The sequence below is a fragment of the Chelon labrosus genome (assembly GCF_963514085.1).
Source record: "Chelon labrosus genome assembly, chromosome: 6".
NCBI classification, from domain to species: Eukaryota; Metazoa; Chordata; class Actinopteri; order Mugiliformes; family Mugilidae; genus Chelon; species Chelon labrosus.
The window spans coordinates 29,442,797-29,461,419 of record NC_140342.1 but is presented as its reverse complement, the minus strand read 5'-3'; the positions used below and the strand labels follow the sequence as shown (position 1 = coordinate 29,461,419).

General features: G+C 46.4%; 1 protein-coding gene across 3 annotated transcripts in view; it reads right to left on the bottom strand.

Moving 5' to 3' along the window:
* Positions 1-18,623, bottom strand: part of rasal2 (RAS protein activator like 2) — a 48,245-nt gene that overhangs the window by 23,592 nt on the left and 6,030 nt on the right. For 2 of the 3 annotated variants that reach the window (XM_084546917.1, XM_084546918.1), the window contains exons 1-3: positions 15,924-16,703; positions 3,330-3,457; positions 3,099-3,225 (exon numbers count right to left, since the gene is read on the bottom strand). In XM_084546917.1, the coding sequence (XP_084403043.1) occupies positions 3,099-3,225; positions 3,330-3,457; positions 15,924-16,416 (748 nt within the window). In that variant the 5' untranslated portion in view covers positions 16,417-16,703. Of the gene's footprint in view, positions 1-3,098; positions 3,226-3,329; positions 3,458-15,923; positions 16,704-18,623 lie in introns of those variants that run through there. The other variant, XM_084546919.1, reaches the window with a different exon arrangement.

The following is an 18,623-nucleotide window of genomic DNA, read 5'->3' as shown; positions in this document are numbered from 1 at the left end:
GCTGGCGTCTCAGAGCTGAGACAGTTAATGAGCAGTCGGTCCACACTGTAATTAGACCGGACTAAAATTATATCAGTGTCTCTGCTGCTGCTGTGAGAACAGAAAACAACACGTCTGGATTCATCCACCACGTTAAACTCTAAAACATTAAAACCAGGACTCTTTCTCCAGTAGATCCACAAACTCAACACAAAACACCACAATTAAATATAAATAAAATCAACATCAAATTAAAATCTAATATGACTCCAGTATGAGCCAGAGTGAAACCAGTAGGAGTGGAGCACTAACCCAGTTTGAACTGGTTGCTGGGGGGGGGGGGCTGTTTGTGTGGTCGGGCTGGGTAAATTAACATATAAATAACCTCCTCCCCCCTGGGCCGGTGGGTGGTGGGTGAGGGGGGGTGAGGCAGGGTGAGGAGGGGATTAAGGGGGTCAGTGAATGAATGAGTTTCTCTGTGGCCGAATGCACGGGACGGCCGGGGGGAGGGAGGGTTTCTGATCGCCCCTCTAACGGATCAATAAACTCATCAGACTGCTGCTGAAGTCTTAAACCCGTCCAGACTCAGATCCGGCTTCAGAACCGGGTCCGGACCCCTGCTGCTCCGGGTGGGAATCCCCTCGGGCCCCAGGCGTCCCACGAGGGGGGCCGGCGGGGTCAGCCCAGCTCCTTCAGACGGACGGACGGACACTGGACGCTTTGTCCTCGCACATTCCCCGGTCAGAGCCCACGCTCCCACACAGAGCTGCAAAAATTACAGGCTGCACCCGAACGCCTCATTACGACGGCAGAGGACAAACATCCACCTGAACTCAGAGCGGCCACGTCTGAGACTTCCTCCTCACGGGGACGTCCTCAACAAACAGGTCCAAGACGAAAACAAGAAGGACTCTGACTTTAACTCCAGGAAAACCCTCCCTCTGCCTGGACTAGACCCCTCCAACCCTCCAACCCTCCACCCCTCCACTCCTCCACCCCTCCACCTCTAAACCCCTCCACCCCTCCACCCCTCCACTCCTCCACCCCTCCACCTCTAAACCCCTCCACCCCTCCAACCCTCCAACCCTCCACCCCTCCACCCCTCCACCTCTAAACTCCTCCACAGGAACTCAGTGACATATAAAAAGAAATAAACCTGTTGAACAACTTCACATTTTTTTAGCAGTTTCTATGACCTCATCCTTAAACTTTAACCATCTTCAGATCACCTGCCAACAAAAACTCAGCTTTACTCAGCTACTCTGACTTTTACAACTATTACAGGGGTGAGAAGCGTTTAGTTTAAATCTACTGTAAAAGGACAGGATCATATTGAGACACAGGAAATCACCCACACTATGAGAGTGGAAACTCTTAATGACTGAGACGGCGTCATATGAGGTCATGTTAGTTAGGGTGTTGGAGTGAGTCACATTACTGCTAAATAGTCGCCTGTATTACGGTTTATATAGGCCGGGGGTGTGTGTGTGTGTGTGTGTGTGTGTGTGTGTGTGTGTGTATATATATATATATATATATATATATATATATATTTTTTTTATTTTGAGTCTTGTTCTGTTTCTGTTTTTTTGCACGTCTGTCTGTACTTGCACGTTAAGTTCACTTGTGCCTTAAATTGCCCCCCGGGGACAAATAAAGTTTTCTGAATCTGAATCTGAATCATTCATTTATGTATTTTATTTATTTATTTATTCCAGGAACACTTGTGTCTCATGTTATTGTCTGACCTTACCCTCTGTGTCTCATGTTGTCCCATTTGATCTGTCTTTGTCTTCTTTGTTTTAACTGTGTTTATAAGTGAAATTTAAATTACAAAAAAAAAAGAAAATCTGCTGTCTAAGAACTGTGATCACCTGTCACCTGATCAGCTGCTCTGGTGTCCCACAGGGTTCATGTCCAGAGCCCCTGTTGTTCTCAGTTTGCATCCGTTATCTGGCTCATGTTTAGGACATTCAGTATTTATAAATATATATATTATATATATATATATATATATATATTATTCTCATAAAACCACAGTCAGTGGCAAAAAATAACCAGCTGCTTGTTAGCTCGCTAACTGTTAGCTCGCTAACTGTTAGCCTCAGCTAGCCGCAGTTCTACAAAATCTACACATTTATTGATATTCTTTTCTCTTCATATTTTTAGCAGTTTCTATGACGTCATTGTTAAACTTAAATCTTCAAATCACCTGAAGATAAAAACTAAAGTAGTAAACTATTCTCTCTAACTTGAATCATCTTTATTTAAATCCTTCCACTACATTATGAGTTTATTCAGGTAGAGCTTCCTGATCTTCTCGACTAAAGCTCCGTTTAGACCTTGATGTTGTTTTAATGTGTTTGTTCCTCAGCAGAGACCTGGTTCCTCTGAGGATGGATGAAGCTTCCAGGATTCAGGTCTAATCTGAGTCTTTGTCTCTAAAATAAATTAGAACTGAACATGTGAGAGTCTTCGTAAAACCACGGCTCATCTCTCTAAGTCAACAACCAGCTGTTCATAACGAGGTGTGAACGAGGCCCAAACTACCTGTGACCAGGTCTTACAGGTTTAAACCAAACAGAAAGCTGCGGGGGTCCCAGTGAAAACATCGGCCCCGACAACAAACACCAACTCTGACTCAACTACACATGACAAGAGAAATAAATGAGCCGTCTGTGGCTTCAATAACATCACGTCCGTTCTTTTGTCCTCACACTGATCCAGGGTTTGGCCTCACAAAACATACACACACACCTTTATAGATAGATATCTTTGTGAGGACGTCCCATTAACGTAACGCATTAAGCATATTGTCTTAACTCTGACCGTGACCCAGACGAGCCTGTGATGTGAGGACCGGCCTGAAACGTCCTAAAACTCAAACTGGTCCTCAGAAACACAGCTGAAACAAGAACCCCCCGCTCACACACACACACACACACACACACACACACACACACACACACACACACACACACACACACACACACACACACACACACACACACACACACACACACACAGGTAATCCAGGGTGTTACATAACCAGACGTCAGCTGCTGAACAACAACAACAACAACACCACGTTGCCACGGTGACCGAGTCTGTCTCCTTACCTAGAGCCGCAGCGGCGCCCTCTCCCTGGAACTCGGGGTACTGCCCCTCTGACGGGACGCTGACGGTCCTGCGGAGGCTCCGGGCCTTCGTCGAGTCCGTGGGGCTCTCCTGGGTCTCACCTGCAGGCTGGGGGGGAGGAGGGAGAGAGACGGGGGGAGGAGGTGTGGTTAGTTAGTGGCGTGTAGTTCAGGGACTCTGCAAGGCTGTAAATGTGAGCGTCCGGCTCGGACCTCGTCGTCCCTGTTGAGCAGGATGAGCTGGCTGTCGGTCAGGATGCAGAACTTCCTCTCCCAGGACCCGTTGTCGGTGTAGGGACTCTGGCCGCAGGAGAACCGGTGAGCCGGAGGTCCTTTAATATCTGAGAGCAGAGACACAAGAGGGGCGGCCGTTAACTGGACAGAAAACTGATCTGGGAACGGTTTAATTAAGACGAAAGACAAATGACTGGATGTCTGTGAAGGTCACGACTCATCCAATAATCACTGACCACTGTTCTCTCCTTCTCTTCCTGGTTTCATGTATTAAAGGAGCAACTTTATTAAATTATTATTTATTTTTATTTTAGAGCCTGAAACCAAACTTGAGACACCAGAAGGTTCAGCATCAGCAGACTGAGTTGATGCTGCAGAGCTCAGGCTGCACCAGCAGAGGGCGCCGTGGCTCTAACCTCCCCTCAGTCTGAGGAGGAAGGAGGAGGAGGAGGAGGAAGGAGGAGGAGGAGGAGACAGGAGGAGGCAGGAGGAGGCTGATTAAAAATGAAAGTGACGCCTGATTCGAGGTGACGCCGCCACACAGAGCAGAGCCGACTCAGCAGAGGTCAGAGGTCGCGTCGCTGAGCGTTAGAGGGGAAGTCCTCTCACTGAGCTCAACCTGGTTTCTGTTTTTATTTTGGTTTCAGCTGATGCAACCAAAGAAGAAGAAGAGATAATCTTTCTGTCAGACTTCAAGTGATGAACAAAAGTCTGTCTGTGACGTCAGTGTCTGGTTCAACAAACAGACGGTGCATTCACTGTCCCTGATTGTGCCGGGATCATTCAGTGTTTGTCCCACCGACTAAAACACTCCACAGACACTCAGAGAGGCTCATTGATGATGTATGGACAGAGTCAGGATGTCTGATTAAAAGAGACTGAGCACAGGACGTCCAGGTTTAAAGTTCTTCTCTACTTGATGAGAAGTTTGTTGTAAACTAAGAATCATCTCAGATCTAACCAGATGTTTAAAACTGCTCTTTCTCAGCTGGTTTCTGAAGCAGAACAATCATTCACTCATTCAATGCAAAGTCTGAAAACTCTGTCGTTAAAACTAGATTTATATTCTTTTGCTTCCTCTTTGAGCTTCAAGGCAAAGTTGCAGAGAAAAGAGAAGTTCTAAACTGCCACGTTCACTTCCCAACAATAAATCACACCACAGCAGAAATAAAATAATAAAAAAAGAAAAAATCAATCTGCTTGTTCTGGTTTAGAAAAACACAAGAAGGAACCGTGAAGCAACAAGTTCAGGGAATGACAGGAAACTAACTGATGAAGATAAAAAGTCACAAGATGATTACAGGGGTGAGAAACGTTCTTAAAAATGTTCTATGTTAAGTTTTAACCTGCTGTATAAGAACTGTGTCACCTGATCAGCTCTAAAAACAACCTGAACTCAGTTCGTTAGCTCTGGTGTCCCACAGGGTTCAAGTCAAGAGCCCCTGTTGTTCTCAAGTACTTGCCTCATGTTTAGGAGATCCAATATGTGTAGATATGTTTTTTTATTCTTATAAAAACCACAGTCATTGGTTTAAAATAATCAGCTGCTTGTTAGCTTGCTAACTGTTAGCCTCAGCTAGCCTCAGTGGCTTCTAGAAGCCAACTGTTCTACACAATCTGCACATTTAACGCTATTCTTTTTTCATTATCTCACAAATGTATTAATACATCTGTAGAAATGCTCAAACAATGAATAAAATAGTCACAGAATTAAAGCGCTAATATGAACTAAATCAGTTATTTAAATAGTTTAAAATGAATAAACTTTAAATGTTCAAACCTTCTGTCTAAATGATGTAATCAGATTTCATAAGGAGCCACTAAAAGAGGAAAAAAAACTATTATCTTTGTGAATATAAATCCAGAGCTGCACTATGTTTTAATAAAAACTGATTTATAAATGATTTATGTGACAGGAGGCGCAGCGTCAAGGGAAACCCCCTCCTCTCCAACCATGTCCTGACCTACAAACAGGAGGAGCTGCTCTCAGACGGAACAATGAGCAGGTTGGTTGGTGCTAGCGTTGGCGCTAGCGTTGGTGCTAGCGTTGGCGCTAGCGTTAGCGGAGCTGCAGGAGGAAGCAGCACAGAGCAGCTGAGGGTTTTCAGGAGTCTATTTCTGGCTGCACACTAAATCACCCACGTCAAAGAACCAGAAACCCCCCGAGAGGCGTGGAGGGAGTCGCACCTGGTCGTGTTCAGACCAACGAGGAGAGAAACGATGACTAATTGGAGGCTTGTTTTCTTTTTTTCTGGTTCCTCTCTGAGCAGAGCAGCAGTGGGACTCCACTAATTAGAAGATCTTTGGGCTGACGCTGATGAGACGAGATTTGAACAAAGACGTGAAACCTGACGCGACGCCTCGTTACACCTGACAACAAACTCTAAACTACACAAGAGGCAATGTTTTAAATGACAGTAGAGGTACTCCCTAAGGGGCCCCCACCCATCAAACATTAAACTACAGCCGTGGCTTTTCAATGACAGTAGGGGATCTCCCTAAGTCTACATAATCTGTAATATATTAAATATCTCATTTATCTCTTGCGTCCACCAGGGTTCTATAGACAAAGTGTTCTGAATAAATCTGTGTGAACTCGTTCCCTCTCTCTGTTGCACTGTGAGATCAAAGTGGAGGTCCTGTGGCCGGCCTGCAGACACCGGTGGATTAAGCTTCTATATTTGTCCGTGCCGCTGAAAGGTCAGAAAACGATTCATCTGCTGCCTGAAACAAAACTGAACGACTCGTCCCAGATCAGATCAGATCCCACCGAGCAGAGCGTCAAGCAGCTGCAGGTCGATGTGATGGTCCAACAGACCTGAGCCATAAACCCACGTGAAACTGTTTGATGTCGGCGCTGAGGCGTGTCTGAGCGTCAGCTGAACCGTGGATGTCCTCAGCACCCGTCTTCAATCTGATCTCACGCTGTGGAAACTAAAATGAAACACGTCGGGACCCAGATGAAACTTGTTTTTGTCTCTGAGACGTCTGGCTTTGACTTGATCCAACATGGTCGCTCAGAACAACTACTACCCACAACAATCTGTGATCAGGGACAGAAACTAAAGCAAAGGCCAGTCAACAAATAAACCGACGTCCCAGGCTCTGGTTGCCTAGGTAACCCTCTTGTATATTTCCCAATGAAACAAGCAGAACATAAAAATATGTTTAGTTTTCTTCTGTTTGACAAGGAAGCACCGCCAACGCTGCTCCACCGTCAGCATGGTTCTGGCGGTCGGTGTTTCCTTCAGGTAAACATTTGGGGAACTCAAGTCACTCAGCTGAGCCGACCCAGATTAGATCGACCGTTCATGGTCTCTGGTCGACACTGACCGCCTCTTCCTGTTTGGACGGATCTAAAGTCGCCATGATTCAAGCTGCCCATGAGCAAGGCAGTGCACCTGCAGAGGTCAGAGGTCAGAGGTCAGGGGTCAGGGGTCAGAGGAGGAGGAGGAGGAGAGTTTTCCAGTGCTGGCTGAAAACAGAGAGCTGCCATGATGATGAGTGTCTCAGGTGTTGTGGGGGTTGTGTGTCGGCGCGAAGAGAAACTCGACTCCGGCCAAACCTCAACTGGGAATGTCTCAGAGTCCACGTCCACCACCACCACCTGTCCACACCCACACTGACCCCCCCACCCCCCCACATGCCTGTCATGCTTTAGAAGCTGCTCCTGCTGCTGTTGATGTTTACATGAACTATATCAGGACTCTCTCCAGAGGACCTCCAGAGAAACTACCAATGATCACCTGAACCTCTCCACAGGACACCTGTAGGACAACTGAGGGACACCTCTATAAACACCTGAGGGACACCTGTAGGACAACTGAGGGACACATGTAGGACAACTGAGGGACACATGTAGGACACCAGAAAGACACCTTTCAGACACGTGTAAGACACCTCTGCAACACCTGTAGGACACCTGCTGTGAAGAAGTCTTTCCCTCCAAAAGAAGCAACCTTGATACAGTGTCTGTGTAGCTAACAGCTAGCTGTTACAGCTAGCTGTTAGCTGCTAGCCCCCTGAAAGCACCACTGCTGTCTGGTCTCAGGGTAATGTTGACCTAGTTAGCTATCATAGCGACGCACCACATCACCACTGTGGATTTTGGTCCGGACTAAAAGCTAGTTAGCGTAGTAGCATCAAGCTAAGCTACAGAAGCTAAGCTCATACAGATATTTGTAGCTTTAAGCTAGGCTAAGATATTTAAGACTGTTATCTGTTTATCTCAGAGTGTCTTTGTGCTGAGAACTAATGTATTTTTACTTTCTCTACTGTTGTTTATTCAGCACCACGACGGTGGCTCTGCAGATCTGGACCGGGGCCTGATCAGTTCCCAAGGGGGACCCTCCAGACCAGCGTCCTTGTCCCGACCCATTAATGAGCTGTAAGGATAGCGCTGCTGCTCAAGGGTTAACGTCTGCAGCAGGTTCTCACAAGGATCAGACTCGTGGAAACAGACGAGTCTTTGTCTGTCGGCCGGCCCGTGTGGGAGGGGCCCGGTCGCCGCGGCAACATGCAAACACAGCAGCGCCTCCTCCAATCGCAGCGCGGCCCTCACCACATCACTGCTTTATCAAGATGGGACCAATTCAACAGGAAACAAGGGGGGTGAAACCAAAGCGAGAACAGAGAGGGGTGTGTCGCTGAGAGTGACCCGGGCTGCAGATAAAACACTCACTGACCTTTAACCCTAAAACCAGGTCTGAACAGGTTTCACTTCATAAACACAACAACACACAGATGCTAGCGTTAGCATGCGTTAGCGTCTGCAGCGTCTACGTCACGTCTGCTGGTCGACAGAATAAACCTTAGTCAAACACATCCAGCTGTAAGAATGATAATAATAAACCTTAATGTCTGTGCTTTGTAAAAAGAAAATATAATTTACTTTCTGTCATTAATAATCCTGGAAATAAATAATAATAGACCCTGATAGACTGGAGACCTGTCCAGGGTGGACCCCCCTCTGGACCAATGACAGCTGGGATAGACTCCAGACCCCCATGACCCTTCACAGGACAAGAGGTTACAGAAGATGAATGAATGAATGAATGAATAATAATAAATGAATAAAGGTGTAAAAGATCAGAGCTGGTGCTCGTTTTGTTTCCCTGATTTAATTCATTTCAGGACTTCTACCTGGTCCAAACTCAGGCCTGTGTCTTTGTGTTTTATTTTACCTTTATTATGTAATAAAGCAATAAAAGATGAAACTAAGACGTCTGGACTACGACTGGTTTCTCAGCCGTCCGGGTCACGGTTTAAATGAAGGAACAAGCTGAAACTAAGACATGGGGACTTGTTTCTCCAGCTCTGAATGTCTCAACTATAACCAGATGATTTCCTCCAGTTACCTCCACATAGACCCAACCAGTCCTGTTGTCTTTGTGTTAAGGATAAATAATCTGGACCAGAACCAGAAGCTGCTGCTAGACTCCGTGCTGCGACCACGTTAAAAGCTTTAAAACATGACGGGATGTCCCGACGTTGTCTCTGAGAATAAATCAGGCCAACGGTTCTTCCTGCAGCAGCTCTGCTCTCTGGAGACGACGGGTGCAGCACTCAGGACGGGTTCTATCAGGACGGGTTCTATCAGGACGGGTTCTACCAGGACGGGCTCTATCAGGACGGGCTCTACCAGGACGGGCTCTACCAGGACGGGCTCTACCAGGACGGGCTCTATCAGGACGGGTTCTACCAGGACGGGTTCTACCAGGACGGGTTCTATCAGGCGTGGAGGTCGTCTCCATGACTCTCTAAAGGACCAAACAGTATTTTATTTTTAAAGGCATTACTAGAACTAAAAAGGTTCTCTTTAATTCTTTATAAGGGTTCCTCTAGAGCCAGTCAGACGTGCTGACGTCCTGGATCTCTGCTCAACAACGGTGAATTTTAATGGGACAGCTCTGCTCTGAGGAATGCTTCATGTAAAGGACGGTCCTCACAACACCGGTAGGACAGACATCAGTGTGAGAGGGTCGTCCTTTTGTATGTAAATTAGCCCTTCACAATAAAAGCCCTGACGGCAACAAAAGGACCCCCGAGCTCATTAACCTTTCAGAGCTACCGGCGGTGGGACAGGACCGGTCTGAGGGAAGGAAGGAAGGAAGGAAGGAGGGAGGAAGGAAGGAAGGAGGAAGGAAGGAAGGAGGAAGGAAGGAAGGAGGGAGGAGGGAAGGAGGGAAGGAAGGAAGGAAGGAGGGAGGGAGGAAGGGAGGAAGGACGGAAGGAAGGAAGGAAGGAGGAAGGGAGGAAGGGAGGAAGGAGGGAAGGAAGGAAGGAAAGAAGGAAGGGAGGAGGTAAGGAAGGAAGGAAGGAAGGAAGGAAAGAGGGAAGGAAGGAAAGAGGGAAGGAAGGAAGGAATGAAGGAAGGAAGGGAGGAAGGAAGGAAAGAGGGATGGAAGGAAGGATGGAAGGATGGAAGGAAGGAAGGAAGGAAGGAATGAAGGAAAGAAGGAAGGAGAAAAGGAAGGAAGGAAGGAAGGAAGGAAGGAAGGAAGGAGGGAAAGAAGGAAGGAAGGAAGGAAGGAAGGAAGGAAGGAGGGAAAGAAGGAAGGAAGGAGGGAAAGAAGGAAGGAAGGAGGGAAAGAGGGAAGGAAGGAAGGAAGGAAGGAGGGAAAGAGGGAAGGAAGGAAGGAAGGAGGGAAAGAGGGAAGGAAGGAAGGAAGGAGGGAAAGAGGAAATGATGGATTAAGAGAAAGAAGGAAGGAGGACGGAAGGAAGGAAGGAATGAAGGAGGTAAGGAAGCTGCTGTCAGGCTGATAGAAGGTGACTCCACTTGTTGACCTTTGACCTCTGAGGCCGACCCCCCCGCCCCCCCCCCGCCTGTCGCAGCTGTGAATGACAGCAGAGTGAGAGGATCTGTTTAGTTTAAGTTTAAATATCAAACTCAGGCTGAAGAACAGAAGGAGAATAAACTAATTAATAATTAACAGAATAATCAGCGTTCAAAGTGTTTCACAGATAAAAAGATAAACTTTACTGTCTGAAAGGTCTGGGGGTGAATTAATTAAACTGATTTCATCGTCTGAAACCAACAGGAGGTCTAAATGATTCCTCCACAAGACTGTTCAGCTCATTTTAATAAGTGAACGGAGGAAATATAAACACAGGAATGACCCCTACACCTGAGACAAAGACCTTCCTTCCTTAAATAAATCAGATCTTAACATGTGAGAGTCTTTCCATCTTGTTCCAACATCTGGATCATGTCTCCAAGTCAACCAGCAGCTGTTGATGGTTCTGATCCAGCGGTAGGTAGAGATCCATTAGAGACAGCAGCTGCTACAATATTCTACTGACCACATGATGGCGCTGCTGATTTACAGACACACAAACTGAGATCAGATCTCAAGTGCTGGCTGGGGACGCATGTGGAGACACATTTAGATTAAGACCAGGTGGATGGACAGGTGAGACCAGGTGAGACCAGGTGAGACCAGGTGAGACCTGGTGTAGATAGACGTTGATGGACGAGGTCTGACCTGGCAGGGACTGTCCTGGCCGCTGGGTCCTCCTCTCCCCTGACTAACAGTGTTTCTGGTGGGACGTCCTGGACACTCACACATTAATTAGCGTCCACTCAGCGCCAGCCTTTTATTTCCACGTGTAAACTCCTGAGTGTGAGCAGGACGGCCGTCTGAGAGAGAACCCAACACACTGGACCACACACATTTCAGGTTAAAGGAAGGCGTTATGTAAACGGGAGTGTCCCCACGAGGACAGCAGGACAGGGGGGTTGTACGCGTAGAGAAGTGAGAGCTTTGTGGTTTTTATTACCCATCATGCTCTGGGGCTCCTGAACACGTTCATTCTCCGTGTCTGTTTACAGCAGCAGACACATTAACACAAACCTCTCACTGTGTACTGCTGCTGTACTGACCGAGTACTTCACTGACTGGCTGGGAAATCACAGCGCTCCACAAGCAGCGACGCAGGAAGACATAACTCAGATCAGACAGAGCTCAGTTCATCAAGTCTAGCCTGAGGTCCAGGTTTCCTAACTTTCACACTTCCTGAAATGAAATGAACAAGACGACTTCTCCTTCTAACACGTGAGAACTCTGATGTCCCAGCTCCGTCCTTCCTCTCACATCAACACATTTCCCAGAAAGCATTGCGTCACTGAGATTAACATCTTCACTGCTTGTTTTTGACTGAACGTTGAGGCTGAACGGTCGGCTGACGGTGGAGGAGACAGATAACGTGGACGGCCTTGGGTTCAGGATGATGGACGACCACAGAAACACATCCATCTACACGTCCACCTATACGTCCATCTATACATCTATACGTCCATCTATACGTCCACCTATACATCTATACGTCCATCTATACGTCCACCTATACATCTATACGTCTACACGTCCACCTATACGTCCACCTATACGTCCACCTATACGTCCATCTATACATCTATACGTCCATCTATACGTCCACCTATACATCTATACGTCCATCTATACGTCCACCTATACATCTATACGTCCATCTATACGTCCACCTATACATCTATACGTCCATCTATACGTCCACCTATACATCTATACGTCCACCTATACGTCCATCTATACATCTATACGTCCATCTATACGTCCACCTATACATCTATACGTCCATCTATACGTCCACCTATACATCTATACGTCCATCTATACGTCCACCTATACATCTATACGTCCATCTATACGTCCACCTATACATCTATACGTCCATCTATACGTCCACCTATACATCTATACGTCCACCTATACGTCCATCTATACATCTATACGTCCATCTATACGTCCACCTATACATCTATACGTCCATCTATACGTCCACCTATACATCTATACGTCTACACGTACACCTATACGTCCACCTATACGTCCACCTATACGTCCACCTATTCATCCATCTATACGTCCATCTAAACGTCCATCTATTCATCCATCTATACGTCCACCGATACGTCCACCTATACATCTACACGTCCATCTATTCATCCATCTATCCACCTATACGTCCACCTATACGTCCATCTAAATGTCCATCTATTCATCCATCTATACGTCCATCTATATGTCCATCTATTCATCCATCTATACGTCCACCTATTCATCCATCTATTCATCCATCTAAACGTCCATCTATTCATCCATCTATACGTCCACCTATACATCTACACGTCCATCTATACATCCACCTATACGTCCATCTATACATCCATCTATACGTCCATCTATTCATCCATTTATCCACCTATACGTCCACCTATACGTCCATCTAAATGTCCATCTATTCATCCATCTATACGTCCACCTATTCATCCATCTATTCATCCATCTAAACGTCCATCTATTCATCCATCTATTTATCCACCTATACGTCCACCTATACGTCCATCTATATGTCCATCTATTCATCCATCTATACGTCCACCTATTCATCCATCTATTCATCCATCTAAACGTCCATCTATTCATCCATCTATACGTCCACCTATACATCTACACGTCCATCTATACATCCACCTATACGTCCATCTATACATCCATCTATACGTCCATCTATATGTCCATCTATTCATCCATCTATACGTCCATCTATTCATCCATCTACACGTCCATCTATACATCCACCTATACGTCCATCTATTCATCCATCTATATGTCCATCTATTCATCCATCTATACGTCCATCTATTCATCCATCTACACGTCCATCTATACATCCACCTATACGTCCATCTATTCATCCATCTATATGTCCATCTATTCATCCATCTATACGTCCATCTATTCATCCATCTACACGTCCATCTATACATCCACCTATACGTCCATCTATTCATCCATCTAAACGTCCATCTATTCATCCATCTATACGTCCACCTATACATCTACACGTCCATCTATACATCCACCTATACGTCCATCTATACATCCATCTATACGTCCATCTATATGTCCATCTATTCATCCATCTATACGTCCATCTATTCATCCATCTACACGTCCATCTATACATCCACCTATACGTCCATCTATTCATCCATCTACACGTCCATCTATACATCCACCTATACGTCCATCTATTCATCCATCTACACGTCCATCTATTCATCCATCTACACGTCCATCTATTCATCCATCTATTCGTCCATCTATTCATCCATCTATTCATCTATACGTCCATTTATCCATCCATTCATCCATCTATACGTCCATCTATACGTCCATTTATCCATCCATTCATCCATCTATACGTCCATGTATACGTCCATCCATCCATCATAGAGGTCAGATTCAGTCAGACAGGTTTACTACCAACTGTTATCAGTCATCACATGGCTGCTCCTCAGGTCTAATGTTCATTTATTGTTTCTTATTCTATTCTTCTTCTTCAGAGGGAAGGAAGGAAAGGAAGGAAGGAAAGAAGGAAGCTGCTGTCAGAGCGATGGAAGGTGACACCACTAGTTGACCTTTGACCTCTGAGGCCGACCCCAGTAGAAACAGAAGCAGATGGAACCATGTGATTCTCAGAGCGTCAGACACACTCAGGTGTAAACCAACAGGAAGCAGAAAGGTGTGAACGTATGGTATGTTCTCACGTTCTCATGTTCTATAAAAAGACTGTAAACATGCAGAGGAACGATCCTCCACCCTCAGAGGGACAGTTTTCAGATCAACCTGAGGACCTGGACTCTTTCAGACTGGTCAGACTGGTAGCTCAGCGTCTTGGAGGACTGTCCACGGTTCTCCTGTGGGTTCAGTTTGTCTCTCCACGTCATCCAGATTACTGACGTTCAGATGTGGGTCAGAGTGTTTGTTGTAGGTCACCTGGTTCTGTCAGGCTGATGAGGAAAGGAAAACCTCACCTGTTTGTCTGAAAACTTTCCCTGCGTCAGAGACGAGTTTAGAGGAGATGCTGGCGGGGGATTTCTGCTTCAGCGTTAGAGACAACACTTCAGTTTCCTCTTAACGGTTCTTTATTAATAATCTAGATAAAAACAGATCTAACATCTGATCTGAGAGCAGCTGGACACATCTGCTCTGGTTTCAGATGGCACTGACATCAACTTCCGTCTGTTTGATTCTAATGAAATCTAAAAAAAAACATGAAATATTCTCTGACAAAATGAAACCGGTTAAAGAAAACATGCAGCAGATGATCAAACAGATGAAAGAAGAAATAATATTAAATGTCAGAGGAGCCGGTTTATAAATGTAAAGCCTCTAGATGCATGAAAACACATTTATTGTTTCCATGCTCTGAATATTGGGACGTTCAAGTGGAAAAGGGAATTAGCATAACTTAACCTTCAGACTGCTTCACTACACCACAATGTAAATGTTTAGTTTCAAGCCTTCAATCAGCAGCAGGAGAGGAAGAGGAGGAGGAAGAGGAAGATGTGGAGGAAAAGAAATTTCAAGGTTTTCAAAGTAAAACGTTAAATGAAATCACTGCTAAACTAAAACACTAAAATACACGTCAAATAATTTATTTTAAAGGATGGTTTCTGTCATTTTAGGTCGTTAATATAATGATTAATGTTCAAGTGTTCATTTTATGTTTATGTTTAGTTTTAGTTCGGAGGTAGAGCAGAGCGTAGGATTAATTAAACTAAGTGTGGGCGGGGCATCAACATCACGGCTCCACGTGGCTCCGCCCTCAGACCGTACTGATCAGACTCTGGATCCAAACTCACAAGATGGCGCCGCCCGTTGCCCCGGGAGACTAGAGTCAGTTTGACCAATGAGAGGAAGTGGAGACGTGGTGTCCATGTTTATATGATTTAAATCAGCTGGTAAAGTTTAAACAAACTTGTCAGAAGGTGGCGGTCTAGTATCTGGGCCTTTTAAGACTAATCTTTAGTAGTTATTGATCTCAGGTCTGGTTTAAATCAAAGCCACGTCCCTGTAGCGTCAAAACATCTTCTTCTTCTGCTTTAATGGAGGTTGGCTAGCATCACAGCTGCCAAAAACCATAGAAGAAGAACCAAACACCTGTGACTGGACTGTCTGATGTGTGGAAGACATTTGGTCCAGTGGTTGAGCTCGTTGGTCTAAATGTGATCTTTCTAACAGAGTAAACTATCAGGATGAAAATGAAGAAGAAGAAGAAGAAGACGAAGAAGAAGAAGAAGATGGACCTGGTCCTGGAGGAATCATCTTCAGGTGAATAGTTTTATTTGAGCCTCAGTTTATTGGAGACAACACTTCTCTTCTGAAACTGACCTAATTAACTTTACTGAGGAATCTGATTGACTGAGAAGAAGCTCTATTGTCAGGTCAGATGAGGTTTGAGTTATTTTTATCAGCAGCGTTTGAACTGAACTGAATTCTGTTGGAAACAATCTGTTGATTCAGTTTGAGGAAAATATAGAAACTACTGAGGACGCAAATAAAACAGAAACTATAACAGATTCAGTTCCTTCTAACGTCTGAGCTCTAACTTTCACTCTACAACCAGGTCTGAACAGGTTTTAACCCTCCAACAGGACAATGTCCCCTGAGCGTCCTGACCCTGAGACATCTAACAGCTGATATCTGGTTTAAAGACTAAAGACGACAGCGTCTCTCCTACCGGGCTCGGGCTGTCCTTCAGCTTCGTCCCTGAAGACTCTGCTGATCCTCCGGGACAGCGAGCTGATGAAGCTGCTGACCCTCGGCGCTCTCCGCTCTGCGTCGGACCCCACCTTCCTGAGCGCCGCCCTCTCGGGGCCCCCGCCGCTGGCCCCCGGCTCGGACATGGACCTCAGGTAGGGGAAGATCCTGCGCAGAGAGCCGGTCCTCGTCTGCTCCTCGTCCCGGGGCCCGTCGGCCGGGCTGGTGAAGGCGCCGAGCCTCGGGGTGCTGAGCAGCCGCAGGAGGGGGCGCTCTGAGCTTTGACCTTTGCCCTCAGGGGCGGCCATGTTGGCTCTGGTCGCCAGCCGAGCAGATGTGCTCCATTTGTATCTGTCCAGCGGCTGAGGGTCCGCTCTCCTCCAGGGCTTTCTGTAATGGTGCCAGTAGTACAAGGGCTCAGCCTGGACCGGGACCTGGCCCGGGACCTCAGGGGGGGCTCCAGCTCCACTCATGGCCCAGCACACACAGGCTTCCTCCAGGCAGCAGCGAGCAGGCGGAGGCCGAAGCAGCTGGTTTGCTGACAGCCGCGCTGCGACGCGGTCATAATACCCGACGGTGGCGTTCTGATCCGAGTCCGACGGCCGACGGCGAGCTGGAGCTGCTGCCTCGCACGCTGTTTCTCAACGGGCTGGCGACAGTCTTCCTGGGAGGAAGTTGAGCGTCAGATGAAGACGAAGCTTCTGACTCGGCCGGCCAATCAGGCTTCACTAAACGGTAAACCAACAGGCTGTGGTTTCCCCTGTGAGGAGGTAGAAACTGAAACCGCACACAGTTCAGTGTGTTCTTGTTTTTCGTCGCCACTTCAGCGTCTTTTATTCTGACGACCGCTGACGGCGTCGGCCACAGATAATCAGACACGCCGCTGCGCTCGGACGCTGCAGCAGAGACGAGACGGAAAGTTTTAATCTCTCCATGTGATATAAATACTGCAGTGAATCAGCTGGAAGCGTGAGGCGCAGCTTCTCAAATCTGATCTGAGCTCTGAAACGTCAACCAAAGACAAACCACCAGACGCTAAACGCTCTCTTCTCTTTACGTTAAATTAAACAACAACTTTTATTTATTGGAGCAACAAAACAAAACTCTTTTATTTGTCATTCCCAGAGTCTTTCTGCAGGCAGTCAGGACCTCAGCTGTGATTTAAACATGAAACTACAGCGACCTGAGAATAACCACCAGTAATAACCAGCTCCTTGACGTCCATCCATTCCTCAGGTTCCTCCTTTTAGACACATTTCCCCAAAACTCCACGTTTTACAACCTTTACTGAGTCAGACCTTAAATAAATAAAGTTCTATGAATCACGTTCTGACTTCATTCAGACCGAGCAGCGGTGAATCAGCAGAGCTCCACAGGTTAATAAATAATCAGGAATATAAAAAAGAATCCCTCCATCTGGAGGTCGGACAGGAAACGGGAGAGACGTCTGATTGGACGACAGGACAGCAGAGACCTGCAGAGGACGCTGTCGTCCAGTGGTGACTGAGCAGGAGGAGGAAGCAGGAGTCGCTCTGAACGTTGACTCATTATGGAAACGAGGAGGTTTGTTGCTCAGGCAGCAGTTTACATTTGAGGCTTTCAGCTGACGGAGGAGGTGGTGGAGGAGGTGGAGACGCTTCTTTACTGAGCAACAGCCAACGGCCGGCCGCTACGTACGCGCTGCAGGAAATAACTCATAATAATAATAATTCATAGCAGCAGGAGGCGGTAGTCTGGAGGCATCATTAAAGGAGGAACAGGAGGAGCTGCTGTCTCTGTACGGATATAAAGATGTTTGGTTTGTTCCTCATGAAGGTTTAAAGTTTGATGACTTAGCGCTGAGACAGAACCCTGTCCAGAGCGGAGGCTTTAAAAGGCCTGGTGGCCTCAGTGACCCACATATCAGCGCTGACTGGATCAAGAGGCGACGCCACATGTAGGTCAGAGTTAAGAAGCAGAGAGGATAAGCTGAGGAGGTGTAGACGGAGCCAGCAGACGGAGGTCAGCATCAAAAGACGCTTTATTTCCTCCAAACGTCTCCTCAGACGTAAAAATCAGCTGATTCTCAGGATCGGTTTAAAGAAATCAGAGCCAAGGCAGGAAGCATCAGGTCCTCAGAGAACCAGGAATCATTCCCACCTCTCAGCCCGGCCGACAGACTCTTCTCACGCTCTTCACACCTGGAACGTCACCTGGGACCGTCCCAGATATGTGACGGCTGAGACTATTAATGCAAGAGACCAAGGGACCGGGAATCACAGCGTCCCCACCTCCATCTCTTCCTCTGCTCACGTCAAACTGTCAGAAATAAAACATGAACGTCTAAAACACATCTACAATAAGATCTATAAGTTCCTGTGTTCACACCTGACCTGAGACCAGGTAGACGTCCAGTAACCATCTGAACTTTGGTTTAATCCTTTAATTTGGTAAAAGTTTATTAGGAGACGTTCTGTTTATTACGTAGATGTTAATTAAATGATTTAATGAGTGAAGTAGTAACTGAAGCCAAACTTTAAGCCACATGAGACCCGTTACCGTCACAGGTTGAAGGTTAAAGGCTCCACATCAACATGGAGCCAAACAAATCTGTTCAACACAAACAACCACTTAAATAATAAGACAATTAAATCAATTATTTTCCAGACGTGACTCATTAAACAGTCGTCTCTTCACAGGA